The sequence below is a fragment of the Pygocentrus nattereri genome, chromosome 17 (genome assembly GCF_015220715.1).
Source record: "Pygocentrus nattereri isolate fPygNat1 chromosome 17, fPygNat1.pri, whole genome shotgun sequence".
Taxonomy (NCBI): Eukaryota; Metazoa; Chordata; class Actinopteri; order Characiformes; family Serrasalmidae; genus Pygocentrus; species Pygocentrus nattereri.
This window is the reverse complement of record NC_051227.1, coordinates 18,423,248-18,447,559: the sequence shown is the minus strand read 5'-3', so window position 1 is coordinate 18,447,559 and position 24,312 is coordinate 18,423,248. Positions and strand designations below refer to the sequence as shown.

Here is a 24,312-nt window from a genome sequence, read left to right as displayed (position 1 = left end):
GAGGGCCAGGCTGAATATCAAAGTGCTCTCTGCAGTTGGCCAGGAGCTCTGGCACACACTCAAAACTCTTCTGCTTCAAAAAGCCAGGCAGGATCTCGCTCTATCCTTGACAACCATCCGTTTCTGAGTCAGAGCGAGCTGTGGTCAAGGGGCCATTCTGGCCAGGAAGCACAGAAAGGAGAAGAAACAGCAGCCAGAAAAGAAACGACTGCCTACAGTTTGCTTTGCCAAGCTCAAAATTGTCTACTTCAGGTAGCGTTTCCATTGCTTACTACTCAACTGATAGCTATAATGGACATTAACTAACCCCAGAGATGCTACCTTTAGCATGAGGCTTCCACTGTAAGCACACTATCCCGAACACATGCTTTAAAGTAAATCTGACACAAATCACAGCTGAATCCTATAATATAAATTTCATCTGGACTTCAGTGACAATCTGTGGACTGAATGTTACAAAATCATTTGATATTTTTATCAGGAAAACCTAAAATATAGGAGTTCTTTGTATGTTTACATTTACAATCTGTAGACCAGCTGTTACTGCACAGTTTATCAGCTGCCTTGTACAGTGGAAAGCAACTGCCATTAGACCACCATTGACCATATCTCTGAAGCACAGAAGATCTTGTAAATTTTGGTGTTTTTCATGTTGCAGTATGCTCTCAATATTGTTTCCTTCTCTCCAACAATTCACTTATTAAATTATTCTGAAACTTTTCAAGGCCAAAAATGAAACTTAGACCTTAAACCTTAAAATGAAAATAGAACTTAACAATATTTTAAAAACAAAACTGAAACTAATTATCTTTAACCATTCTGGAAACATTCATTTGAATTCTCTATTAGCAGTTAATGCCATTTTTTAACTGTAACTACCTAATTTTGCATTGAGTACTAGAGTTTATTGAAGTCCTGTAGTGTACACATCTATAGCTGGTTCTGTGTCACTTGGCCTTTCATTGGCTATGAGATTTCAGGGTACTACAACACAAACTCAATCCCTCAAAAAAGTTGGGAGAGTAGGTGAAATGCTAATAAAAATTAAATGCAGTGATTAGTAAAATACATTTGACCTGTTTTCAATTGAAGATGGTACAAAAATACAATAGTCAGTGTTTTACCTCAAGAATAACATTGTGTTTTGTAAACATTTCTGGACAGCAGGAAGGTCAAAAATGGCCTAAAACGCAGCATATATATATATATATATATATATATATATATATATATATATATATATATATATATATATAATTATTTATTATTTTTTTATTCTCTTCTAAGATTATATTAAGATTACATTTGGTGAATGGAGGAACACCAAAGTAAGAATTTCATTGTACAGTGTAACTGCCTGTTCTGCTGTGCACATGACAATAAACCTCTTGAATCTTGAATCTTGAATGTGGCTTCGCTGTGCATAGTACAGATATAACTTGTGTCTGTGGATGCAGCAACAATGTATATCAACAATGATTTGTTGAAGCATTCCTGAGCCCATGTGGTGATATTCATCACAGAAGCAGGCTAGTTTTTAATGCAGCACCGATTGATAGCTATGCACTATAAAAACATAAAATACTTGCAATTGCTCAATGAAGAGTGTTTTCTTTTGTTGTTGTCGTTGTTCAAACTGCTGGAGTTTTTGCTGATCAATTTTTGTCAAAGTTAGAGAGCCTCGAGCTCTCTTTTCTCCTCAAGGATGAGGTCTTTCCTAAATGCTCCTTTTATACCCAAGTATGACTGAATCTCTCAGTTTCTGTGCAAATACAGATTAATGGACATTTCTAAATCACTGCTTTACTGCAAACTTTTATTTACCTACTGTCCCATCTTTCAGGAATGTATAATTTTACAATTTATATAGGTATAATATAAAAATAGGGGTGATTACTAGCAGGATTACCTACAAACACATGCAGTCTATAGAAAATGTTAACATGCTTTAGGCTCTGAGTTTCTTCCTCGCTCTTCAGAGGTTTCAACTCTGGTCAAGAGTATCCGTTCCTTTTTTGAGCCTGATCGCTCACGGACGCTTTGTCGCACCTGCTCTGGCTAGACAGGTCATTGTTGTGACATGTGTATCATGTTACACTCTTTCAAAGCTATGATGGTAAAATATGGGTTTTTTCTTGCTGAAAAAAAAAATCATATTTCTTTTAAGTATTCTATCTCTGTTTACTCATAATCAGTTGAATAAACTAAAAATCATACACATACACTTACACACATGCACACACATTAAGACCTCTTTCTTCATCTCTGTTATTTGTTGTTGCAGCACTACAATCACATTTTTATTCATTCACCACTGCTGCACTCTAACACTAATTGAGCCCGTTTGCTGGGCTTTAATGGTAACATTAGTTAAGACTAGTGCCTCACTTGATGCCAGCTGATTTAATTCAACCTGGCCTTGTTTTCAGACTGCCCAATTAATTGTACCAGTCGTTGAAATTATTTTGTGTGCCCTGAGTGCACCGAACAACGTAATTCTTCAGAGGCCTCTCAAATGCACTTAATAAAATACAAGCACTTTCAGGCTCTGTATATGGGAAGTGAGGTAGAACTAATGACTAGGAGGAATATGAGCTTTTTGGCACTGAAATGCTACACTAAAGCCAGCTGTGATAAAACATGCATGATCACCGTGGTCTTATTCATATGTATACTGTATTTCTTACTGTGGAAGAATGCACAATATCAGTTAAATTTACATGCGCTGTGAATAAGATTATATGATAAATACTCTCTAGTGGGAGACCTATAGCACAAGAAAACGACAACATTCATCTTGGATCTTCATTGCTAGCTTCTATTTTGGGAGGGTTCAAACAAGAACAAGCCTTTTGCACAATAACAGCAATATTGTGTCTTGGGAAAATAAATGGGCTTAAGCATGTTATTGTTTTGTTGCATTATTATCTAATTTACTGCTATCTATTTGTAGTAGGCTCATGAAATGAGCTCCTTTACTATGTTGATCTGTTGTTCCTAAACATCAACCAGCCCAAACTAATTGGGACTGGGAGGGGCCAATCGTGACAGTTTTGTGCTTATGATCATTTTAATAGATGTCAGCGTCACAAATTAATGACGTTCTATTAAAAGACTGGTTTACCAAGAGAGACGCTGGAGGATTTCACCTAAAATGAGTTCATGAAGCGAGTCTTGTTATACAAATGATAACAGGACATCAAAGCCATAATTAATCTTTTAGTACTTTTACTTTCGATACTTAAGTACATTTGAAGATAAATACTTCAGTACTTTTACTCAAGTAGAGTAATAATTTACCATGGGACATCTTTACTTTAAATCAAGTACATGATTTTTGTATTTCGTCTACCACTGTCTGCTGGTGACATCCTGTATAAATAAAAATAACATGTGGTCACGCCATATTAATGTGTAATATGTGTAAAGTGTGGGAACAAGATAGTTAAGTCACAGCCAGGACTGAGTAAGGTGCAAGAACAAGGTCATGCCTTATTAAGCTGTGGTCATGGCTTAATTATCTCATTCCCACACCTTACTAAGTCATGGCCATGCATTATTTTAATTTATCTTGGATCTCACCAGCAGGGATCCGTAATCACTAGCACTATCCTTAAGCATTAAGTTTAAAAAGGAAATAGCTTAAATTTGGGTGAAGGACCACACCCACATTTCCACAATTGCTTTCATTTATGGAGTGACAGGTGGGTCTGACTTCCAAGCTTCTTAAAGTTCCCTTCCTCTATCTTCAGCTGAGTTTGAGATGTGATCAAACTCATTAACAAACAGTTAGCCTTGCAGAGCCAGATGTGTTCACACACTGAGAACATGTGGGGACAGTCATGAGAGAGTTTAGGCCAAACGTGAATGGAGATATACGCTTATAATGATGGAAACAACTTGAGAGTGAAAAATGTAAAGCAATACATTTTTTTTATAGTGAATTTCTCTTGAAGGTGGTGCTCAAAGTATATCAATGACAGTGTGCTAGTCAACACTGACTGATCATCAACAAGCCTGTTGATAAATATGTAGATATCATGTATGGAGAACCTATTGTTTGCAATAAAAATAAACATGACCTCTTGCAAGGAAACACTGCTCAATTAAACTAGACAGCATGTTAGCTTCAGAAATTATAAATAGACAAGTAATAAAAGACGGTGATAAGTCGGCTGTATGTGGCATTTGTTGTTCACAGTTGTGATGATGCAGCTGGAGTAAAAGTAATGTGGAAAGTATTGGCAGCTATGTTTAAAAAAGACAAGCTCTTGTATTTCTATTAGAGCTAAACGATCGCCATCATTCCCACTACATTGTTAGAAGTGAAGGTTCTATGTGGGTACATTTTTCATTCAACATACAAACCATGTAAATGTTCCCTCAAAGTTACAACGGTGGTTTTAAAGCCCAACTGTGAACCTTAAATAAGGTTTTCCTTATAAGGTAAAAAAATAATAATAATACGTATTTGTATCTTTTCATAACCAAATGTTTTAAAACAGCAGTAAAACAAAAAAGCCTGGCGATGAGACGGGGTGTGTGGAATCGATACATCTTTAAAAAAATCATTTCAGTGGATTATGGTACAATTATTTTCCCTGGCTACTGAGATGTACACTTGAGGTTACCACCACAGTGACAAGAGGGGTCCTGCCCCAATGACAATTTACTACAAAAATTGCAAAAAGCATGCAAGAATGCATAGCAGTGAACAACAATACAGTTGAAAATAAATGTATTCACAACTGAGCAGCAGTATGAACTTCCTCCTCAGCTATTCCACCAAGCCACTGATGGAATAAGTCTGTCAGAAATTGCCTGAAGCTATTTTTTGACGATTTCTGTGCTCGGTGCAAGCAGCTGGAATCTCCTTTGCATTTAAAAAACATGCGTGCTCTTCCATGAAGGACAGTAATGGATATACAACTAAGACCATTGCTTTTTGTATTTTAAATATTGAATTGTAAACAGCTGGTCGGTCTTGGTAAACTAAAGTTTTACCACATTCTGTTGGTAAACAAGCCAAAGCATCTTTTTTTCTATGTAATTGACATCTTTAAGTGGTTTCATAGAATCAATTTTATGTATAGAGCACACCTCCAATACAACTAAGTGGAAGGGCATTTCTGAAACATTAATCTTGAAGAATTGTCCCCAGACATATTCTCATTGTCCCCAAATGCATGCTCATTATGAGGTCACATGTAGCCCTGCAAGACCAACAAACACTTAAAAGAACTCTCACGCTTCCCACTAAGCCTGCTTTCAAGGCTTTGATCTCCCAGAGACCCCACAGTCTTATGACTTTGTTTTTTTCCAGGGACTCAATATCACAGCATTCCCTGTGAGATCACATGACTGCCTTACAGTCATGCACTGTTAGAAATAAACATACTATGCAGGTACATGATTCATTCATCAATGTAAGTGTACCCGCCCTCAAAGGTACAACAGTGTTTTTAAGGTCCAGTGGTGTACCTTACATGAGTTTTTCCTAGTGTAAAAGTAGATATTTGTACCTTTTCATAACCAAATGTATTAAATCAGAGCATTAAAATAAAAAGCCTGGGGATTTTATGGTTTTTTGCAAATATTCACATAATTTTGAATTTGATACAACACGTTCCAAAGACGTTGGGACAGGGGCAACAAAAGACTGGGAAAGTTGAGGAAAGGTTAATTGGAAACAGGTGAGTGTCATGATTGGGTATAAAGGGAGCATCCCTGAAAGGCTCAGTCGTTCACAAGCAAGGATGGGGCGAGGTTCACCACTTTGTGAACAACTGTGTGAGCAAATAGTCCAACAGTTTAAGCACGTTTCTCTGGAAAAGTGTCCTGTGGTCTGACGAGTCCACATTTCAAATTGTTTTTGGAAATCATGGACATCGTGTCCTCCGGACCAAAGAGGAAAAGGGCTGTCCGGATTGTTATCAGCACAAAGTTCAAAAGCCAGCATCTCTGATGGTGTGGCGGGGGGGTGTTAATGCCCATGGCATGGGTAACTTGCACATCTGTGAAGGCACCATTAATGCTGAAAGGTACATACAGGTTTTGGAGCAACATATGCTGCCATCCAAGCAACGTCTTTTTCAGGGACGTCCTGCTTATTTCAGCAAGACAATGCCAAGTTACATTCTGCACGTGTTACAACAGCGTGGCTTCGTAGTAAAACAGTGCGGGTACTAGACTGGCCTGCCTGCAGTCCATACCTGTCTCCCATTGAAAATGTGTGGCGCATTATGAAGTGCCCGGACTGTTGCGCAAATGAAGTTGTACATCAAGCAAGAATGGGAAAGAATTCCACCTACAGAGATTCAACAATGGGTGTCCTCAGTTCCCAAACGCTTATTGAGTCTTGTTAAAAGGAGAGGTGATGTAACACAGTGGTAAACATGCCCCTGTCCCAACTTCTTTGGAACATGTTGCAGACATCAAATTCAAAATGAGTGAATATTTGTAAAAAAACAATAGTTTATCTGTTTGAACATTAAATATCTTGTCTTTGTAGGGTATTCAATTGAATACAGGTTGAAAAGGATTTGCAAATCATTGTATTCTGTTTTTATTTATGTTTTACACAACGTCCCAACTTCATTGGAATTGGGGTTGTATGTGTATGTGGGAGCCTTTGTTCCTACAGGTTGGTGTTTGTGTGCTATTTTGTCTGTCATTCCTTGTGGAACAATGTTTATTTGCCATCTCTAACAATGCACATAGCTTATTGTTATATACATCCAACCTTACACCAACTTGAGGAGTCCAACAGGAAAGGTTAAGGTGCCTTACACATTTTACATCATGTAGCTGTCTGTGTATAGATTCACCAGGTTAGCAGGTGGGTTCCCCATTTGTACTTATATTTGTTAGTTTAAGTAGTTAGGGTTTGCTTTCTTTGTTTCTGTTTTGTTTAGCTTAACTCTAGTTTTAGATTAATGGTTTTTCCTTTTTGTCACCGTTGGCTCCTCTAGGCCTCAAATTGTCTGAGCCCTGGCTAAGTGCCTGTTTTGGTTGGATGTTTGTAAGCTTAAATACATCCATCTTATGTTAAATCTCTAATTATAGTCTGGTCCCTTCACTTCTCTTGCATTCCCTTTGTGTTGCAACCATTTTAGAATGAGCCATTCTAGGTTGTAACACAGGTATTGCTGCTTTAGTAGAGCTACTGAGCATTTCTTCCTGTGATTGTCTCTTGTTATCTCAAGGCTTGACTACTGCAACTCACTCTTGGCTGGCCTTGCCATGCAGACCATCAAGCCTCTGCAACTCATCCAGAATGCGGCAGCATGACTCGTCTTCAATCTGCCCAAGTTAATACACGTCACCCCACTGCTGCGCTCCCTTCACTGGCTTTCTGTAGCTGCATGCATCAGATTTAAAACCCCGATTTAAAACAAAGCCAAAAATGGACCAGCCCCTACCTACTTGATGGCACTGGTGAAATCTCGAACTGTACCTCGAGCCCATCGAGCTTCGAGTACAGCTCGGCTTGACCAGCCATCCTTCAAGGCGCGTGGAAGACAAGCATCGAGACTGTTCTCTGTACTGGCACCCAGGTGGTGGAATGAACTCCCACTGGCTGTCCGAACAGCAGAGTCTCTTGCTGTCTTCAAACGTAGACTGAAGACTCATCTCTTTACACAGCACTTAAATGAGCACTGAATAATAAGCTGCACTTATTTTATTGTACTGCACTGTGTATTGTAGTTTATTGTATTGTATCTTATTGTTATTGCATTGCATTGAATGGCACAGAGTTCTTTTTCTCTTGGTGTCTGCAGTGACATTTTGTTTCTAGCAGTATCTGAGCTCAGGACTGGCTTTTCTCTAAGCTATTGGTAACTAGCAAAGGTACTTTCTATAGACAGACAAAACACTTCTTGTAAGTCGCTCTGGATAAGAGCGTCTGATAAATGCTGTAAATGTAATTGTATGTAAAATGTAATGTTTATTAGACTCTTTGCTGCATCTTTGACTTTGCCTTGTTGCCCACCCCTTTTTGGGTCTGGTTTGCTTTTTTTGTTATTGCTGTGTTTGTCCCTTATTGTTTTTGGATCAAACTGGATTTGACCTTTTGCCTGTTTCTTGACCACAAGTATTGATCACGTTCAAAACAGTTAAACCTCAAATCCTGATTTTACCAGCAAGTATCTGGCTAGTTATATTACATTACAATAACCAGGGCAGCAGGGCCACAAAGGCACAAAAAATCATGAGCGAAGAACGAGACAAATAAAAATGGTGTATATACACAGGTGAAAATGAATGTGAAACAAAGGACAAATTTGAGGGGAGGACTATAGACAACACACAGGTGAGGGGCTTGACAACAGAGCAGAGAAAGGACCGAGCAGGAAAACAAAAGCAAGAGCACATGGCCTGAGACATGAGGGAAGGTAAGTAAGAAAGGAAAACAAACCAAGACAAGGGCCAGACAGGGCAGGACATGACGGTGTCAGCTCTTGTCACTCTCTATTTGTATTTTTTAGAGCATTAGTCATTAGATTTTGGCCTAAAATGTATTACATGGCCAAAACTCTGCTGATGGTGTCTTTGAGCACAAAGGCTCTAAAACGGCCTTAAATTAGCTGCATACATAATGAATCTGATTATTAAAATGAGGGCAAATCTCAATGAGAGTTCATCAATTTCAGTTTTGTCATTTCTTAAATATCAAACATGTTGGCTAGGAGTGGCAAAAAAGCTTATTTTGCTTAAACACATCAGTAATAACAATAATAAAAATAGAAAATATTGATGATAGTGACCTTGATAAGGTGGCTGGACTGGGAAGCATATTGGAACAGAAACACATTATTTAGCAGCTTGTCGACACTTGCAACATGTAGCTTTCATGCTTTGTGGCTAGCTGGAGGACAAGGCTAAAGGAAACCAGCTGGGGGTTATATATGGCCACTGGTTTCCTGCTGACCATAAACATGAAACACCAGTTGCAGGCAGCCAAGGGGACTCACGGGAGAATGTAAATAAGCTTGAGACCATGCAGAGCTCAGGGTCACCATGGTGCTATTAACTGTGCACTTGACAATCCTTGTACTTAAGGGAATGGTGTGTGCGCGTGTGTACACATGCTTATAAATAACATGCGCATAAAGTAACACACATACAAATTCTGCAACCATTAGCATCCTGTTTGAAGTCTTTAGCTTTACACTACTGATAAAGTACGACTTCAGCCAGTAGCAAACGAAACCTAATAATGTAGCAGCCTCATTTACTGCAAAAAGCTAAGACTTTTTCCCCAGTTTCAGATGTTATTGTGTAATTTTAACTCTATATACACAACTGCAATTCCAATGAAGTTGAGACATTGTGTAAAACATAAAACAATACAATGATTTGCAAATCCTTTTCAACCTATATTCAATTGAATACACTACAAAGACAAGATATTTAATGTTCAAACAGATAAACTTTTGTTTTTTGCAAATATTCACTCAGTTTGAATTTGATGCCTGCAACATGTTCCAAAGAAGTTGGGACAGGGGCATGTTTACCACTGTGTTACATCACCTTTCCTTTTAACAACACTCAATAAGCGTTTGGGAACTGATGACACTAATTGTTGAAGCTTTGTTGGTGGAATTCTTTCTCATTCTTGCTTGATGTACAACTTCAGTTGCTCAACAGTCCGGGGTCTCCGTTGTCGTATTTTGCACTTCATAATGCGCCACACATTTTCAATGGGAGACAGGTCTGGACTGCAGGAAGGTCAGTCTAGTACCTGCACTCTTTTACTACGAAGCCACACTGTTGTAACACGTGCAGAATGTGGCTTGGCATTGTCTTGCTGAAATAAGCAGGGACGTCCCTGAAAAAGACGTTGCTTGGATGGCAGCATATGTTGCTCCAAAACCTGTACGTACCTTTCAGCATTAATGGGGCCTTCATAGATGTGCAAGTTACCCATGCCATGGGCACTAACACACCCCCACACCATCAGAGATGCTGGCTTTTGAACTTTGCGCTGATAACAATCCGGACAGTCCTTTTCCTCTTTGGCCCGGAGGACACAACGTCCATGATTTCCAAAAACAATTTGAAATGTGGACTCATCAGACCACAGGACACTTTTCCACTTTGCGTCAGTCCATCTCAGATGAGCTCGGGAAGCCGGCGGCGTTTCTGGGTGGTGTTGATATATGGCTTTTGCTTTGGATGGCAGAGTTTTAACTTGCACTTGTAGATGGAGCGACGAACTGTGTTCACTGACAGTGGTTTTCTGAAGTGTTCCTGAGCCCATGTGGTAATATCTGTTACAGAATGATGCCAGTTTTTAATGCAGTGCCGTCTGAGGGATCGAAGGTCACGGGCATTCAATGTCGGTTTTCTGCCTTGCTGATTTCTTGCAGAGATTTCTCCAGATTCTCTGAATCTTTTGATGATATTATGGACTGTAGATGATGAAATCCCTAAGTTCCTTGCAGTTGCATGTTGAGAAACATTCTTAAACTGTTGGACTATTTGCTCACACAGTTGTTCATAAAGTGGTGAACCTCACCCCATCCTTGCTTGTGAATGACTGAGTCTTTCAGGGATGCTCCATTTATACCAAATCATGACACTCATCTGTTTCCAATTAACGTGTTCACCTGTGGAATGTCCCAAACAGGTGTTTTTTGAGCATTCCTCAACTTTCCCAGTCTTTTGTTGCCCCTGTCCCAACTTCTTTGGAACATGTTGCAGGCATCAAATTCAAAATGAGTGAATATTTGCAAAAAACAAAGTTTATCCATTTGAACATTAAATATTTTGTCTTTGTAGTGTGTTCAATTGAATATAGGTTGAAAAGGATTTGCAAATCATCGTATTCCATTTTTTTTTGTTTTACACAATGTCCCAACTTCATTGGAATTGGGGTTGTATTCATTTAAAGTCTGGCCAGTAAGAGGAGGGGCAGTGTCTGTCCTGTCTGACTCCAAACTCCACCTACGGGACCATCACCCACATTCCCGTTGGATGCTTTCCTTTTATTGGCCCACTATCAAAATGTCAGCATTTTTTAGGGCATGCTTAATGTATGAGAGCATATCAATGTTTTTGGAAGAAAACCTTGTATCTCCAAAATGGCAACTTTAAAGAAGAAGGAACAACTTACTTTACTTTTAATACCACTAAATGGAACCAGATTTTTTTTTTTTCCCAAACCATTTTGGGGCATTTCTTTTAGTCCGTTTATCATGAAATTTACACACAATGTAAAGGGTAACAGGTATTTTCAAATTGTTAAAAACTGAAGTACCACAAACAATATCTTAACAAGTAAAAACACTAAATGTAGTCAATAAATCTGATATTTCTCATTATGATTATACCATGTGTTTCTGTACACTTTTATTTGTTTTAAGTGATTTTATCTAGTGAAAGTGTCTTATTCCATTGGCAGATAAGTTTACTTATTTTGAGAAATTTACATTATTTCAAGAAATAATGCTTAAAACAAATAACATGATCTGCCAATGAAGCAAGACACTTTTCTAAGATAAAAATAAAAATGTCTAGAATTAAGTTAAATAACCTCATAATATTCTTAACAAAATTGTAAAAAGAAATGGTAGATATGTTGACTATATTTAAGATGCTGAGCTATATTTTTTTGCAGTGTAATGCTCAGACACTTGTGCAGAAGTTTCATCTCCTATGTTCAAATTATTTGTTGCTCATAAAAAGGTCATAAAAATTCAGATGCTGAGTTGTTTGTACGTCATTGACGGTCAAATTTGCAGTTATTTTTACACAACATTGATGAAGGAGGGTCATTAGGTGTTCAAAGACCATCATTTTTTCATGATTTGCAAAAAATTGAAGAGTAAACCTGCCTTAATGAAAGGAAAACAAAACAAAAAAGTTTCTTACAGTATATGTTCATGACCATTTTGGTTTCCAGAGCCCGGGGACTAACTGGATTCTTCACTCGGCACAGCAGGAGCCGGCCGTTGTCCAAACGCTGTGCCCTGACCCTGCGGTGGGAGAGTGGGATGCTGTCCGTTAATACATTTCACACTCTTTCTCACTCCCTCATTTCACCTCCAGCACCATTAAACTCATGCTTAGACCACCGCTCCATTGAAGAGCTTGGAGCCTGGCCAGAGGGAATCTACAGCATCTCCCAACATTCTTCAGGAAGACAGAAAGTAAGCTGCTTTTTTTGGTACAAAAAGAACTGCTGAATACTTTTACAGCATGATGCAAACTACAGCCTGCTCACTGAAAGCACTGCTTTGTTGATCTATTTAGTAACACCAAAGGTAATATAATTCAATTTGATCTATTTGAATAATAGAGCTCACAGGGCATGGGGAGAAATACAAGACTAGAAAGATAGAGGAATTCAAAATTGCCAGATCTTTAATCATGAGGGTATCATCACTCATGTAGACAAACTGAGAAATAACATTACTCTTTAAGGAAGATCACTGAGAATCATTAGTCAGGAGCTGAAGACTACTTCTAGAGCCTTCCACTACTGAACTAATATGAACCTAATAATCATAATTGGTCTGTAATAAAATTAGCTTATGGAGTGCTGGTTGTTCACAGTGGCCAAAGTTATAATTCAAATCACAATTATTTTCATTATAAATGTATTGATCGTTGCTAATTAGCTGCTGTTGGCTAACATTAGCTCACTGGCTGGCTAACATGCACCTAAATGTCATCAAAGTTAAGTTTAAGTTGGCAAACTGAACATTTGCGAACTGCAGAGCAGATTAAGTGAGGTGTTACGTCCAATGATGTACTGATTACATTTCTTTTCTCTCTCCTTTCTTGCACAAGCTTCCACTCTGTCAGCTTCTTGCTCTTCTGTCGATCACTGTCAGGTGTTGCTGCTGAGGGAGGTGTAATGGAGCACACTTATTGACTGTACTGAGATCAGGGCAAAAGCTTATAAGCTTGGTGACCGGATTCCTAGGGGCTCTTCCTTCCCCTGATGTTGTTGCCAAACCAGCCAGACCAAGAAGTTCTAACACAGAGTAGTTGGGCCTGCTCTCTGTGTAGTTGCTAGTCTGATGTGTTGTGAGAAACTGTCCACTGTGGTGGTATGTGGAATCTTTTCTTAAACTTTTCATTCATTTCTTAATCTTCTAGATTGGAAGCTGTAGGGGTGTAGCCCTATTTTTGGGGGGTTTTCTTCATTTTGTTGAGGGAGTTCGGTTATGTTTTTTTGTATTTTTTGTTTCTTTGTTTATTTTAGGTAAGTTAGCTTATTTGTGGGTCTTTGGCTGAGAACACTACTGAAGCTTAAGCTTCCACATTCCATAATAAACCAATCATGAGACTAGTAGTGTTTGAGTGTGATGGGTCTGGTAGGTTGGTAATGGGAAGTTGGGGGAGACTCTTATGTTGCGGCCTACCCTAGACGGGTCGTAACAGAGGTCAAATAAGCAATCTATTAAATTAACTCTAAAACATAAGTGACCATTAGCTTCCTGTGTTGTAAGCTAATAAGACTAAATTTATCTAATGTTTAAGGTCAATCTTGTTATGTGTGAGGCAATGGCTAAACTACCCACTTGATCTGTTCCAGAAATCATGAAGTTGATTCAGATTCCAATGGGAGTTGATTCCAAGAGTCAATTTCACAATTTCTGTTTTTCCAGAAATTTCCAGAAAAATCTAAATTTATATGGCAATATAACCGTAATTAAACAGAATTAGAGATTCTATCACAGAACCACAGATATTGTACAGGGGCAGTCATCGGCCGAAGGGGCAGTTGTGGGCTGGAGGTTAGGGAAGTGGCCCTGTGACTGGAAGGTTGCCGGTTCGATCCCCAGCGCCGACAGTCCATGACTAAGGTGTCCTTGAGCAAGAGACCTAACCCCCAATTGCTCCCTGGGTGTCATGGATAGGGCTCACTGTCCCCTAGTGTGTGTGTGTGTGTGTGTGTGTGAGCTCACTAGTGTGTATGTGGTGTTTCACTTCATGGATGGGTTAAATGTAGAGGTGAAATTTCCCCATTTGTGAGATAAAAAAGTGTCACTTAAAAGTAGCTATCACAATGTGCTGGTGGCTCCTTTGTATTTTCATGTAATTTTTCATCATTTGCAAGTGGAACTGTAGCGTGATACCTGATTCTAGTGGCATACCATTCATCCCTCGTGCATATATGCCAGCTGCACATCTTTTGTTTTTACCACAGATATACAAACATATTGATACATTTCTTGCTACAAAAACTACTTTACAGTGCTTTCCTCTTCTCCAAAGTAAAATACAACCAACCCATCAATGTGTAAATTGTGGATATATGCATTTTTAGACAGGCTGCCTACACAGTGAAAGCTCACTAAATACCTCACACTCTACACTATATGGACAAAAGTATCAGGACACCTACACATTGCACCTACAGGGGTGTTTATGAATCCCATTCTAAATCCATAGGAATTAATATGGAGTTGGTCCCCCTTTTGCAGCTATAACAGCTTCCACTCTTCTGGGCAGCTTCCTACAAGAGGTTGGAGTGTGTCTGGAAAATTTTACCCATTCATCCAGAAGAGCATTTGTGAGGTCAGACACAGATGTTAGACGAGAGGGCCTGGCTCAGAATCTCTGTTCTAGCTCATCCCAAAGGTGTTCAGTGATTCATCAAACCCAGACTTGGACATCAGACTGCCAAATAGAGAACCGTAATTCAGAATTTTACAGAATACATTTCCATAGCTCCAGAGTCCAGTGGCAGTGTGCTTTACACTACTCCCCCTTGACGCTTGGCATTGTGCATTTTAATCTTAGGTTTATGTGTAACTTTTCATCCACGGAAACCCATTTTGTGAAGCTCCTGACACATCTTTTGTTGATATTGCTTCCAGATGCAATTTGGAACTCTTTAGTGAGCGATTCAACAGAAAATAGGCAATGTGACTTGAGGCAGAGGAGGCATCCTATGACAGCACCATGTTTAAAGTCAATGAGCTCATCAGTAAAACCAATTCTACTGCTTGTGTTTGTCAATTGACAAAACTACTAGGCTATGTGCTTATTTTTATCCACCTGTTAGCAATAGGTGTGGCTAAAACACCTGAATTCAATAACTAGGAGGGGTGTCTCAGTACTTTTGTCCATATAATGTATGTACAAGCAAACTTGGACGTCTCTGTGTGGAAACAGTACAAACTCTGGAGCCGACTCTCAATTCTCATATGCCTGGAACTGAATAATTAATTTTTTTGTGGGATCAATTCCTAACCCTACTACCCAGCATGCAAAATGTAGAGGAACATTAGAGTGAAATAATGACATGGACAACTTCTATGTGGATTGTGTGTAATAATAACCCTTGAAAAATATTTATGGTGCCTGAGAAATGCTGGGTGAACTGGCTTTTATGATGGCAATAGCAAATTAATTTCCTTTAAAATAGCTGGACATAAAATTGCCTCACAATATAAACTCACAATCTGCCCACAGTCAAACATTTTCTGTCACCTTAGACCTTACAATTGTTATGAAAATGAAAAAAAAAAAATCTCAGCATTTAAGGCTCTTGAAACCGCTCAAGGACATGTAAGTGCAGTGGTAAAGGGCAGGTGAGATATGCAAACACATACTTAACTTCAGCATGAGTGTTGAGAAGTTTATCCTCAGAGCCTGACATGGTGAAAGACTCTATATCTGTCAGTTCCTCTCCATCTGAGAAGGAAAGAATGAGAGTGTGTTTTGTAGAGAGTGTGAAGCTCACACTGCCTTGGGTTTTTTTTTTTTTATGACAACTTTACACATGGAGATTGGGTTTGCATATGTCTTCTCAGCTGGTGGCAAAGGGTCTACATTATAGAGTTATTGATTATACTTATGTTTCATTATTATAACAGATGAATTCATTATAATGCATTCATACTAGAGCTGCTAAACACAAAATAAGTAACTGAAAGTAATCTGCATTTATTATCTTTAGCGGAGATGAATAAATCACATTTGTCTTATTTGCTGAAACCCTAATTGTTTTTTTTCAGTGCATTGTCACAGTTATATAAGTGATGGAAATTAGCTTCGGAATGTATTTACTACTTTCGACAATTCAATTTACAGCATTGTCTTTGTGTGAACACAGTTGAACCTGAACAAGAAAATCATGAGTTCCACAGAACACAGACATCCAGTGAGAGCACCAGTGGCTGCATGTTCCATTCAACAAGTATATCTAAGATGTATATTGTACACACAGCCAATGGTTTTAACTCCTCTGTGATTGTAGCCTGTCCCCTTCAAGCTTGTTCCTGTTCACGCAGTTTATAGATTCTTGCTATAATGGATGCTCTCAACTGAACTGAATATCAATTTTGCTGTTGCTTTTGTTAGTTTGTTGCTTATTGAAAGATTTATAGGTCTCCTGTGATCTCTCTCCAATGAAGTCATGGGGAAGGTGTTGAAAGTATTTCTTTAAAATCCATTTAAAAGCTGTTGAATGAGAGGGTTACCATAGAACATACAGTCGGACTTCAGCTCGCATTGAATAGATAGTTTGAAAGGTAAAACCAGGAAAACGTGATTAATATAATTTGTCATGTGTTCCCACTAATTTATACCATACCCAAGAAGCTTTATTAAGCATGTTCAAGTACGAACCTAATTGAAATGGCAGGAAGAGCAATAGCTAGTAAACCACAATAACTAGTAAATTGCTCCTAGACAGCATTAAGGAAAACAGTAGCTCAACTTAATCTTCCATTTAGGGGCCAATTGACCTGGTCCACAACATAAGCAACCTGAACTGATTGATGACTGCTGTGTTTCTTTCCTCTATCAGATAAATATAACCACTTTTCAATCATTATTAGACAAATTGAAGCTTTCCTTTAAATTACCTGCTGATCTGATTTGGAGACATTGCTAAAAGGACATCATACCTTTATAGAAAATGACATCAGCAGCTGGTTTTGCATCTGGGGCGATGCAGGTCACTGTGTACTCTTCTCCCTCCACCCAGGGCTCTTCAGAGTCCACCTCAATATATGGCTCTGAGGGGGGAACTGGACAGCAATATGGTACCAGTTAAAAGTCTGGATATGTCTACATATATTAATTATTATTATTATTAATTAATTATTCGTTCATACTAATCTATTTTACATATAACAGTGATGACAGTCAAACTATACAATAAACAGCTGGGAAGCCTCATGGACATTTAGGCCTTCAGAGAAGGACTAATAGCAAGCAAGCAAAGTTTATTTATATAGCGCTTTTTACATCAGGTGCTGTCACAAAGCAGCTTTACAGAAAAAAATCCAGGTCCAAGCCCCCATGAGCATCATGAGTAGCGATAGTGGCAAGGAAAACCTCCCTAAGAGCAGGAGGAAGAAACCTTGAGAGGAACCAAGACTCAGAAGGGGAACCCATCTTCCTTTGGTTGACACCGGATAGCAAACAGCATTAGTAGAAAGTATTATAGTACAAAACAAGGAAAACAAGTGGAGCAATGGTAAATTAGATGTTTTAGTTTATGCCGCAGCAGCAGCAGCATCATGAGGGTCATTTCATGAGGGTGAGGTTTGCACAGTGTTGAATAACATGAATGTAATTTTTAGTTCATATTTATTTGATATAATCATCATGTTTGATGTATTCAAACTGAAGTACTTTAATGATACTCAATTCATTGATGAGTTTTGATTGGGAACAATGTTAAAATCTTGGACTCTTAAACAGAAAATTGTCCAATGAGGTACAAGGATACACTCAAGTGAGCTATCCCACTGGTTGTGACTACAGGAGCTAAATTTAGGGCCTGTTGTGTCAGATTAGACCACTATCTGATGAAATAACAGTGAAATCAGCCAATAACATTTTGATTTATAATAGGTGGGACCAATTCTGAGGCCTTCTGAAAGTTCTACATATGCCACTGACTGTGGAAATGAGCTGTAGTCTATCCATGTTTCAGTCATTTATTAGAAATGCAAAACAGTGGTAGCTCTATGTCAGGGTAACTTACTGAAGTAAGCACTGTAAAATAACTACTTTAGGTAAAATATGTTTTAGCACATGTTGCAAACCTCAAGTAAAGCATTTTACAAGCTTCAATTGACTGTGATTAAATACCTTGGCTCTAATATACTACTAGAATCCCATTGGGGTGCCAGATGAACTCAGCATTATCATAGAGGTATTTTTTCCCTCTTTTGTTTTACATTTATGGTCCAAACTGAAGGCCTAGCTATAATAGACATGGTTCACCTCTGGAAATACCATATGTGTAATTATGCAGTGACCAAAAAGTGTCTTACTTAATGATTTTTTGTAGAATTCAGAGTCTTTAGCTTTGTTCCCTTTATGCTTTAAAGTCTCATTAAAACATTAAAATCTGCCCCCAGAGTAGTTATTGATGCTGACACTGGTCATTGTAAAAAGGATCCGCATGTGTAACTTTCTGTGCACTGCAGTGTTTCCTATCACTGTATTAAAGAAGCTCCATGCTGCCTTTATTGTTAATGCACGATGATAGTTTTAAGCATGTGTACCAGAGCAGAGTAAGCAGAGTACCAATCAAATGCAATCCACTATGGAAACACTTATTATTGATTGATCTCAATAGGTTAAAAATAAAAAGCTGCTTTTGTTTGTAGCATATTTCTGTTTATATGTTTTGCTTTGATCAAAATAGTAGTTTGTCACAATAACAATGGAAAACTCAAATTTGCAAGCACAAATGTCAACCATTTTTCCAACTTTGTTCAAGTCCTTTATATCACAAAATCAATGTAACAAAAGCATTGGGAATCTCACTTGAGCTTTAGACACAAGCTTGATATATATATATATATATATATATATATACATATGATTGCATAACCTATACTGAGATGGGAACAAACTTGTGGAGACTATTATGTTACATGACACATGCTGCAATATGTTGAGTCTAATAATGACATATATCCCACATACATCCCACATCAAGTGCATAACATTTGATCTTCATTGAAATACACATAGGGTATACATAGGCTTTATTATGATAGCAACACATTGTTCCTCGGTGGATCAAGTACAGGTCACAAGCTTGGAAACTCATACTGTGTCCATATATACGACACAAAACCACTAATTTCAATGGATTCAATAGCCTGATTCATCAGAGAAACCATTTCATCATGCTATATACTGTTGGTGCTGTTATATACTGTTATATAATGTTAGTGCTGGATAGTTTTGGAGCTTTTAGACACTGTATCCACTTACAGACACTGTATCCACTTTTAGACACTGTGTCCACTCTATTAACACTCCTACCTTGTCAGTCCACCTTGTAGATGTAAAGTCAGAGACGATTCTGCACAGTTTGTGTTGGTCATCCTCTAGTCCTTCATCAGTGGTCACAGGACACTGCCCACAGGATGCTGTTGGCTGGATATTTTTGTCCAGCAGTGACACTGAGGTGTTTAAAAACTCCAGCAGCACTGCTGTGTCTGATCCACTTAGACCAGTGCAGCACACACTAACACACCACCACCACATCAGTGTCACTGCAGTGCTGAGAATGGTCCACCAACCAAATAGTACTTGCTCTTTGAGGGTCCATGGGGGTCCTGACCACTGAAGAACAGGGTAAAAGGGGACTAACAAAGTATGCAGAGAAACAGATGGACTACAGTCTGTAACTGTAGAGCTACAAAGTGCACATATATTGATATTAGATTAAAATGTGTTTATTTATTCATTCATTATGTCACTTTTGGCTTTATTCAGCTTCTTTAATTTACATCTAAGACACCAAGACACAAATCAGTGCCTGATCCTCTGGCTGGGGATTTACAGTTTTTCATGTTTAAAATGCAAAGCAAACAGGGAACTAAAATCCATTACAGAATAGGAGTACACAGGAAAGAAGACAGTAATCTGATTATAGATACTTTCAAAATAGAAGGCTATTGCTTGAGGGATTACATTACATTCAAGAAAATACAAGTACTAGACACAATCCTATAAACAAAGGTGACACAAAGAGTTTTTGGTTGATGCCAACGAAGAATCACTTGTGGTTCCCTCAAGAACCTTGTTTGAATAGTGTTACGTTTAAAGTCCTTTCACATAATGTAAAGGGCTGTTTGTAAGTTTACATTATGTTTAGGTTCTAAAACATGAGATGTGCAAGCGTGAGGAACCTTTTAAAAGTTTAAAGAATGTCACAAAATGTAAAGGTTCTATGCCAATTCCTAGAAGCTATACCTTATGTGGTGCAGTGAGCTGTCAGAGGAAGCCTCCCAGCTTGGCAGCATTATGTAATAGGAGGAGGCCTACCTGGGTAGAAATGACAGCAGCTAAATTGGGAGGAAAAATGGGAAACAAAAGCTCCTCCAATACTGAGTTACTTATAGAACTGCAGTGACTCTACTTAGTATATCCAACATTTATCAGTATAGGGACTTTTTTGATCCTCTGAGTTTAAGCAGCACAAGAGATGAATCAGCTTTCATTTTGCTTTACTATTGCAATGCAGTGTGTAGTTACAAATGTAATTGCACAGTTAGTTTAATGGTGTATTATTTTCACATTCAGTTTATATTCAATATTGATAGATTTGAATCTGCACTACTCCATCATCATTGTTGTTGACCACTTAATCCAGATAGGGTCGTGGTAGCAGTTGGGAGAGCAGAGAATCCCAGATGACCCTGTCCGCTGCAACTTCCTCCAGCTCATTCCCAGGGACCCCAAGCCGCTCCCAGGCCAACTTGGAGATGTAATCCCTCCATCGGGTCCGACTGCATTACTGCTGCAACCTGTCCCAGCCTGCAGCTGATCTCATGATCCCTCTTCCCAGCACTTGTGAACAAGACCCCAAGATACTTGGGGCAGATACTCCTCCACCTGGGGCAAGTCCTTTCTCCTTACCTGGAGTGGGCATACCATCCTTTTCTGGGCTAAGATCATGGATTCAGATTTGGAGGTGCTGATCCGCATACCAACCGCTTCATACTCAGCTGCAAACTGCTTCAGTGAGCGCTGGAGGCAACCATATGATTCAGCCAAAAGAACATCGTCTGCAAACAGCAGAGACACCAGCCTCCAGCCTCCACACATAATGTCCTCCTGACCTTGGCTACACCTTGACACCCTGTCCATGAATGTTATGAACAGGAGTGGAGACAGGGCACAACCCTGCCAGAGCCCAATGCTAATACTGAAAGGGTCTGACTTAATGCTAAGTATACGAATACAGCTCTCACACTTTGAGTACAGCGATCGAATGGTCCGGAGTAGTAGCCTTGGCATAGACTTTCCCAGGGAGGCTAAGCAGTGTGATACCCTGATAGTTGGCACACACACTCCGGTCCCTTTTTTTAAAAATGGGGACCACCACCCCGGTCTGCCAGTCCAAGGGTACTGTTCCTGAGGTTCCATGCAATATTGCAGAGGCGCATCAGCCACGACATCCCCACAATATCCAGAGCATTAAGCATCTCCGGACGAATCTCATCCATCCCCGGTGCCTTGCCACTGAAGAGCTTGCCAACTACCTCAGTGACTTCCAATAGGGAAATGGAGCTTGACACGAGAGGCCTTTGGCCCTGACTCCTGTGAGGGAGGCATGCCTCCCTGATTAAGGAGTTTTTCAAAGTGCTCCTTCCATCGACCGACAATATCTTCATTTGAAGTCAGAGCTTCTCTACCTTTGCCGAATACAGCTTGGGTGCAGCCACCCTGACCACTCCCGAGTTGCTAGACAGTTGACGGCTTCCCTCACCACTGGTACCACCCCGACAGGCACCCACAAGCTTTTGGCCACAGCTATGCCTAGCAGCTTCCACAATGTAGGTTTTGAACAGGGTCCATTCAGACTCCATGTTCCCTACCTCCCCCAGGACATGAGAAAAGCTCTCCACAAGATTGAAATCATTCCAAACAGGGGCCTCCAACAGTTGTTTCCAGCACACCCTTACTATTTGCTTGGGGCTACCAGGTCTGACCATGAGTTTTCCTTGCCATCTGATCCAACTCACCACCAGATGGTGATCAGTTGACAGCTCAGCACCTCTCTTTACCCGAGTGTCCAGAACATACGGTCCCAAGTCAGATGAAACGACAACAAAGTCGATCATTGACCTCTAACCCAAGGAGCTGTGGTAGCATATATACTTATGAACATCCTTGTGTTCAAACTTGATGTTTGTTATGGACAACCCATGCCTGATACAGAAGTCCAATAACAATTCACCATTTGGGTTTAGATCGGGCAGGCTGTCCAACATGAGCATTGAAGTTCCCCAGTAGGACTATGGAGTCTGTAGGCAGGACCCTTTCCAGAACCCTGCCCACTTGATCCAAGAAGGCCGAATACTCTGACCTGTTGTTTGGTGCAAAAGTAAGTAAGTAAGTAAAACTTTATTTATATAGCACTTTTCCAGAGTGACTCACAAAGCACACACCACAGTCAGAGTTTTCCTCTCTCTGATTTTAATTCACATTGAGGCAACCCTCTCATCCACCGGGACAGACTCCAACTGCATGGCTGCCAGCTGGGGACCCGTGAGTATCCCCACTCCCGCCTGGCGCCTCTCACCCTGTGCAACACCATAGTAGGAGAGGGACCAACCCCTATCAAGGAGTTTGTGTTCCAGAGCCAACATTGTGGGTGAAGGTGAGCCTGAGTATAGTTGGTACCTCTCAACCTCCTGCACAAGCTCCAGCTCCTTCCAGTGAGGTTACATTCCACATGCCAAGAGCCAGTTTCTGCCACAAGGGCCTAGGCCGCCAAAGGGCCCCTCTGCAATCTCCCACTGCCTGTGCAGCACTGCACTGCTCCCCCATGCTGGACCTTGTGGGTGGTGGGCCCACATGGTCCCCCCACGTTGACTCTTCAGGGTGAGGCCGGCCAGGTTATGTGGGCTGCCCGGCCACCAGGCGGTCAGGCCTGGCTCCAGGGGTAGGTCCCAGTGACCCTATCCTGAGCAAGGTACACATTGTTCTGTGCCTGTTTTTTGGATCATGTTAGTCCGGGTCTTCAGACCTGTTCGCCCTGGGAGACCCTACCAGGAGCATATTGCTCCCGACAACTTAGCTCTGAAGATCCCTAGACCACACAAGTCCTTCTGCCATGACAAGGCCCCGATCCAGGAAGGGCACTACTGATTTTTCAAATACGATGATAAAAAGGTGTTTTTCTTTTTCAAATTCAAAATATAAATAAACAAATAATAACATTCTATTGCATTACCAAATGTAAGTATGCATTAAAAGTGTGGAATGAAAATTATCCTGTGATTTTATTATAGCTTATCGCTTCTGTTGGGGCAAAACCACTTTTATTGTTTTTCTAGTTTTTGACATAATTTCAAAAATGTTATATTTACATTATATGTAAATTTCATAATGAATGGACCAAAGGAAATAGCCCAAAATGACACATCTGGTTCCACTGACTAACATTAAGAGTACAGTATGTGTTTTTCCTTCTCCTGTAAAGTTAGCATTTTGGAGATTTTGGACAGCAGCGATATAGAGGTATAGGCAAAAAAAAGCAAATTAAAAAACCTTGGAATATCGAATTACATGGATTAAATTTAAATATGGCATTGCATGAGAAGTTTAATGCACAACTTGCACAGGTCACTTTTTTTTATTATTATCATCCAATGTGGTAAATTAAGCAAACAAAGAGAAAGTGTGCAATAAAAAGTGCAGCAGTGTGTTCTTTGCAGAACTCAGGCATATGATTGTAACTTCAATGGCACTTTAAGATTGATTGTTTTTAATAAGGTACTTTTCAGCATGTAAAACCATGCCCCCCCATGCTTCTGTAGGCCCACCTCAGAAAGACTGAAATTAAAACTAATGCATTCTTTTAGTGGCTGTTACCAGTTGCTGGCATTCCAGCACCTCCACTTACTACTGCTCTGAACTGCAATCTCATTATTTACATTACATTTATTCATTTGGCACACACTTTCATCCAAAGCCACTTACAAATGACTCAAAATACAATGTAAGCAAACAGCTCTGACAAGAGTGTCAATATGAGTGCTACATAGCTGTGTTTGCATTTCAGGAGTAATGTAAGACAGCTGTAGGAGGTAAGAGAAAGTCTCCATCACATGGCTTAAAGCTACAAGGTATATTAAGAAATCTGGTTTGTTTGACAATACAGTTCATTACAATTCAATAATATTATAATAAATCTTAATATCTACTGAACCTCTGACAGAAATGTATCTTTATCTGGCATCATCTCTGCTGCCTTTTTTTTCTTCTAAAAGAAGCACCAGATGGCTCTGACCTTTTCATAATCAATGCTTTTGGCAATCACCTCCACCACCCCCCCAGTGCGCGTGACCAAGTGATTGC

The 24,312-nt window shown here is 39.6% G+C and overlaps 1 protein-coding gene across 1 annotated transcript in view; it reads right to left on the bottom strand.

The window, feature by feature from the left end:
* Positions 1–24,312, bottom strand: part of nphs1 (NPHS1 adhesion molecule, nephrin) — a 194,062-nt gene that overhangs the window by 92,639 nt on the left and 77,111 nt on the right. Inside the window, exons 5-7 of the mRNA XM_017722688.2 lie at positions 16,875–16,997; positions 15,576–15,657; positions 11,878–11,981 (exon numbers count right to left, since the gene is read on the bottom strand). Coding sequence (XP_017578177.2) covers positions 11,878–11,981; positions 15,576–15,657; positions 16,875–16,997 — 309 coding nt within the window. The remainder of the gene's footprint in view (positions 1–11,877; positions 11,982–15,575; positions 15,658–16,874; positions 16,998–24,312) is intronic.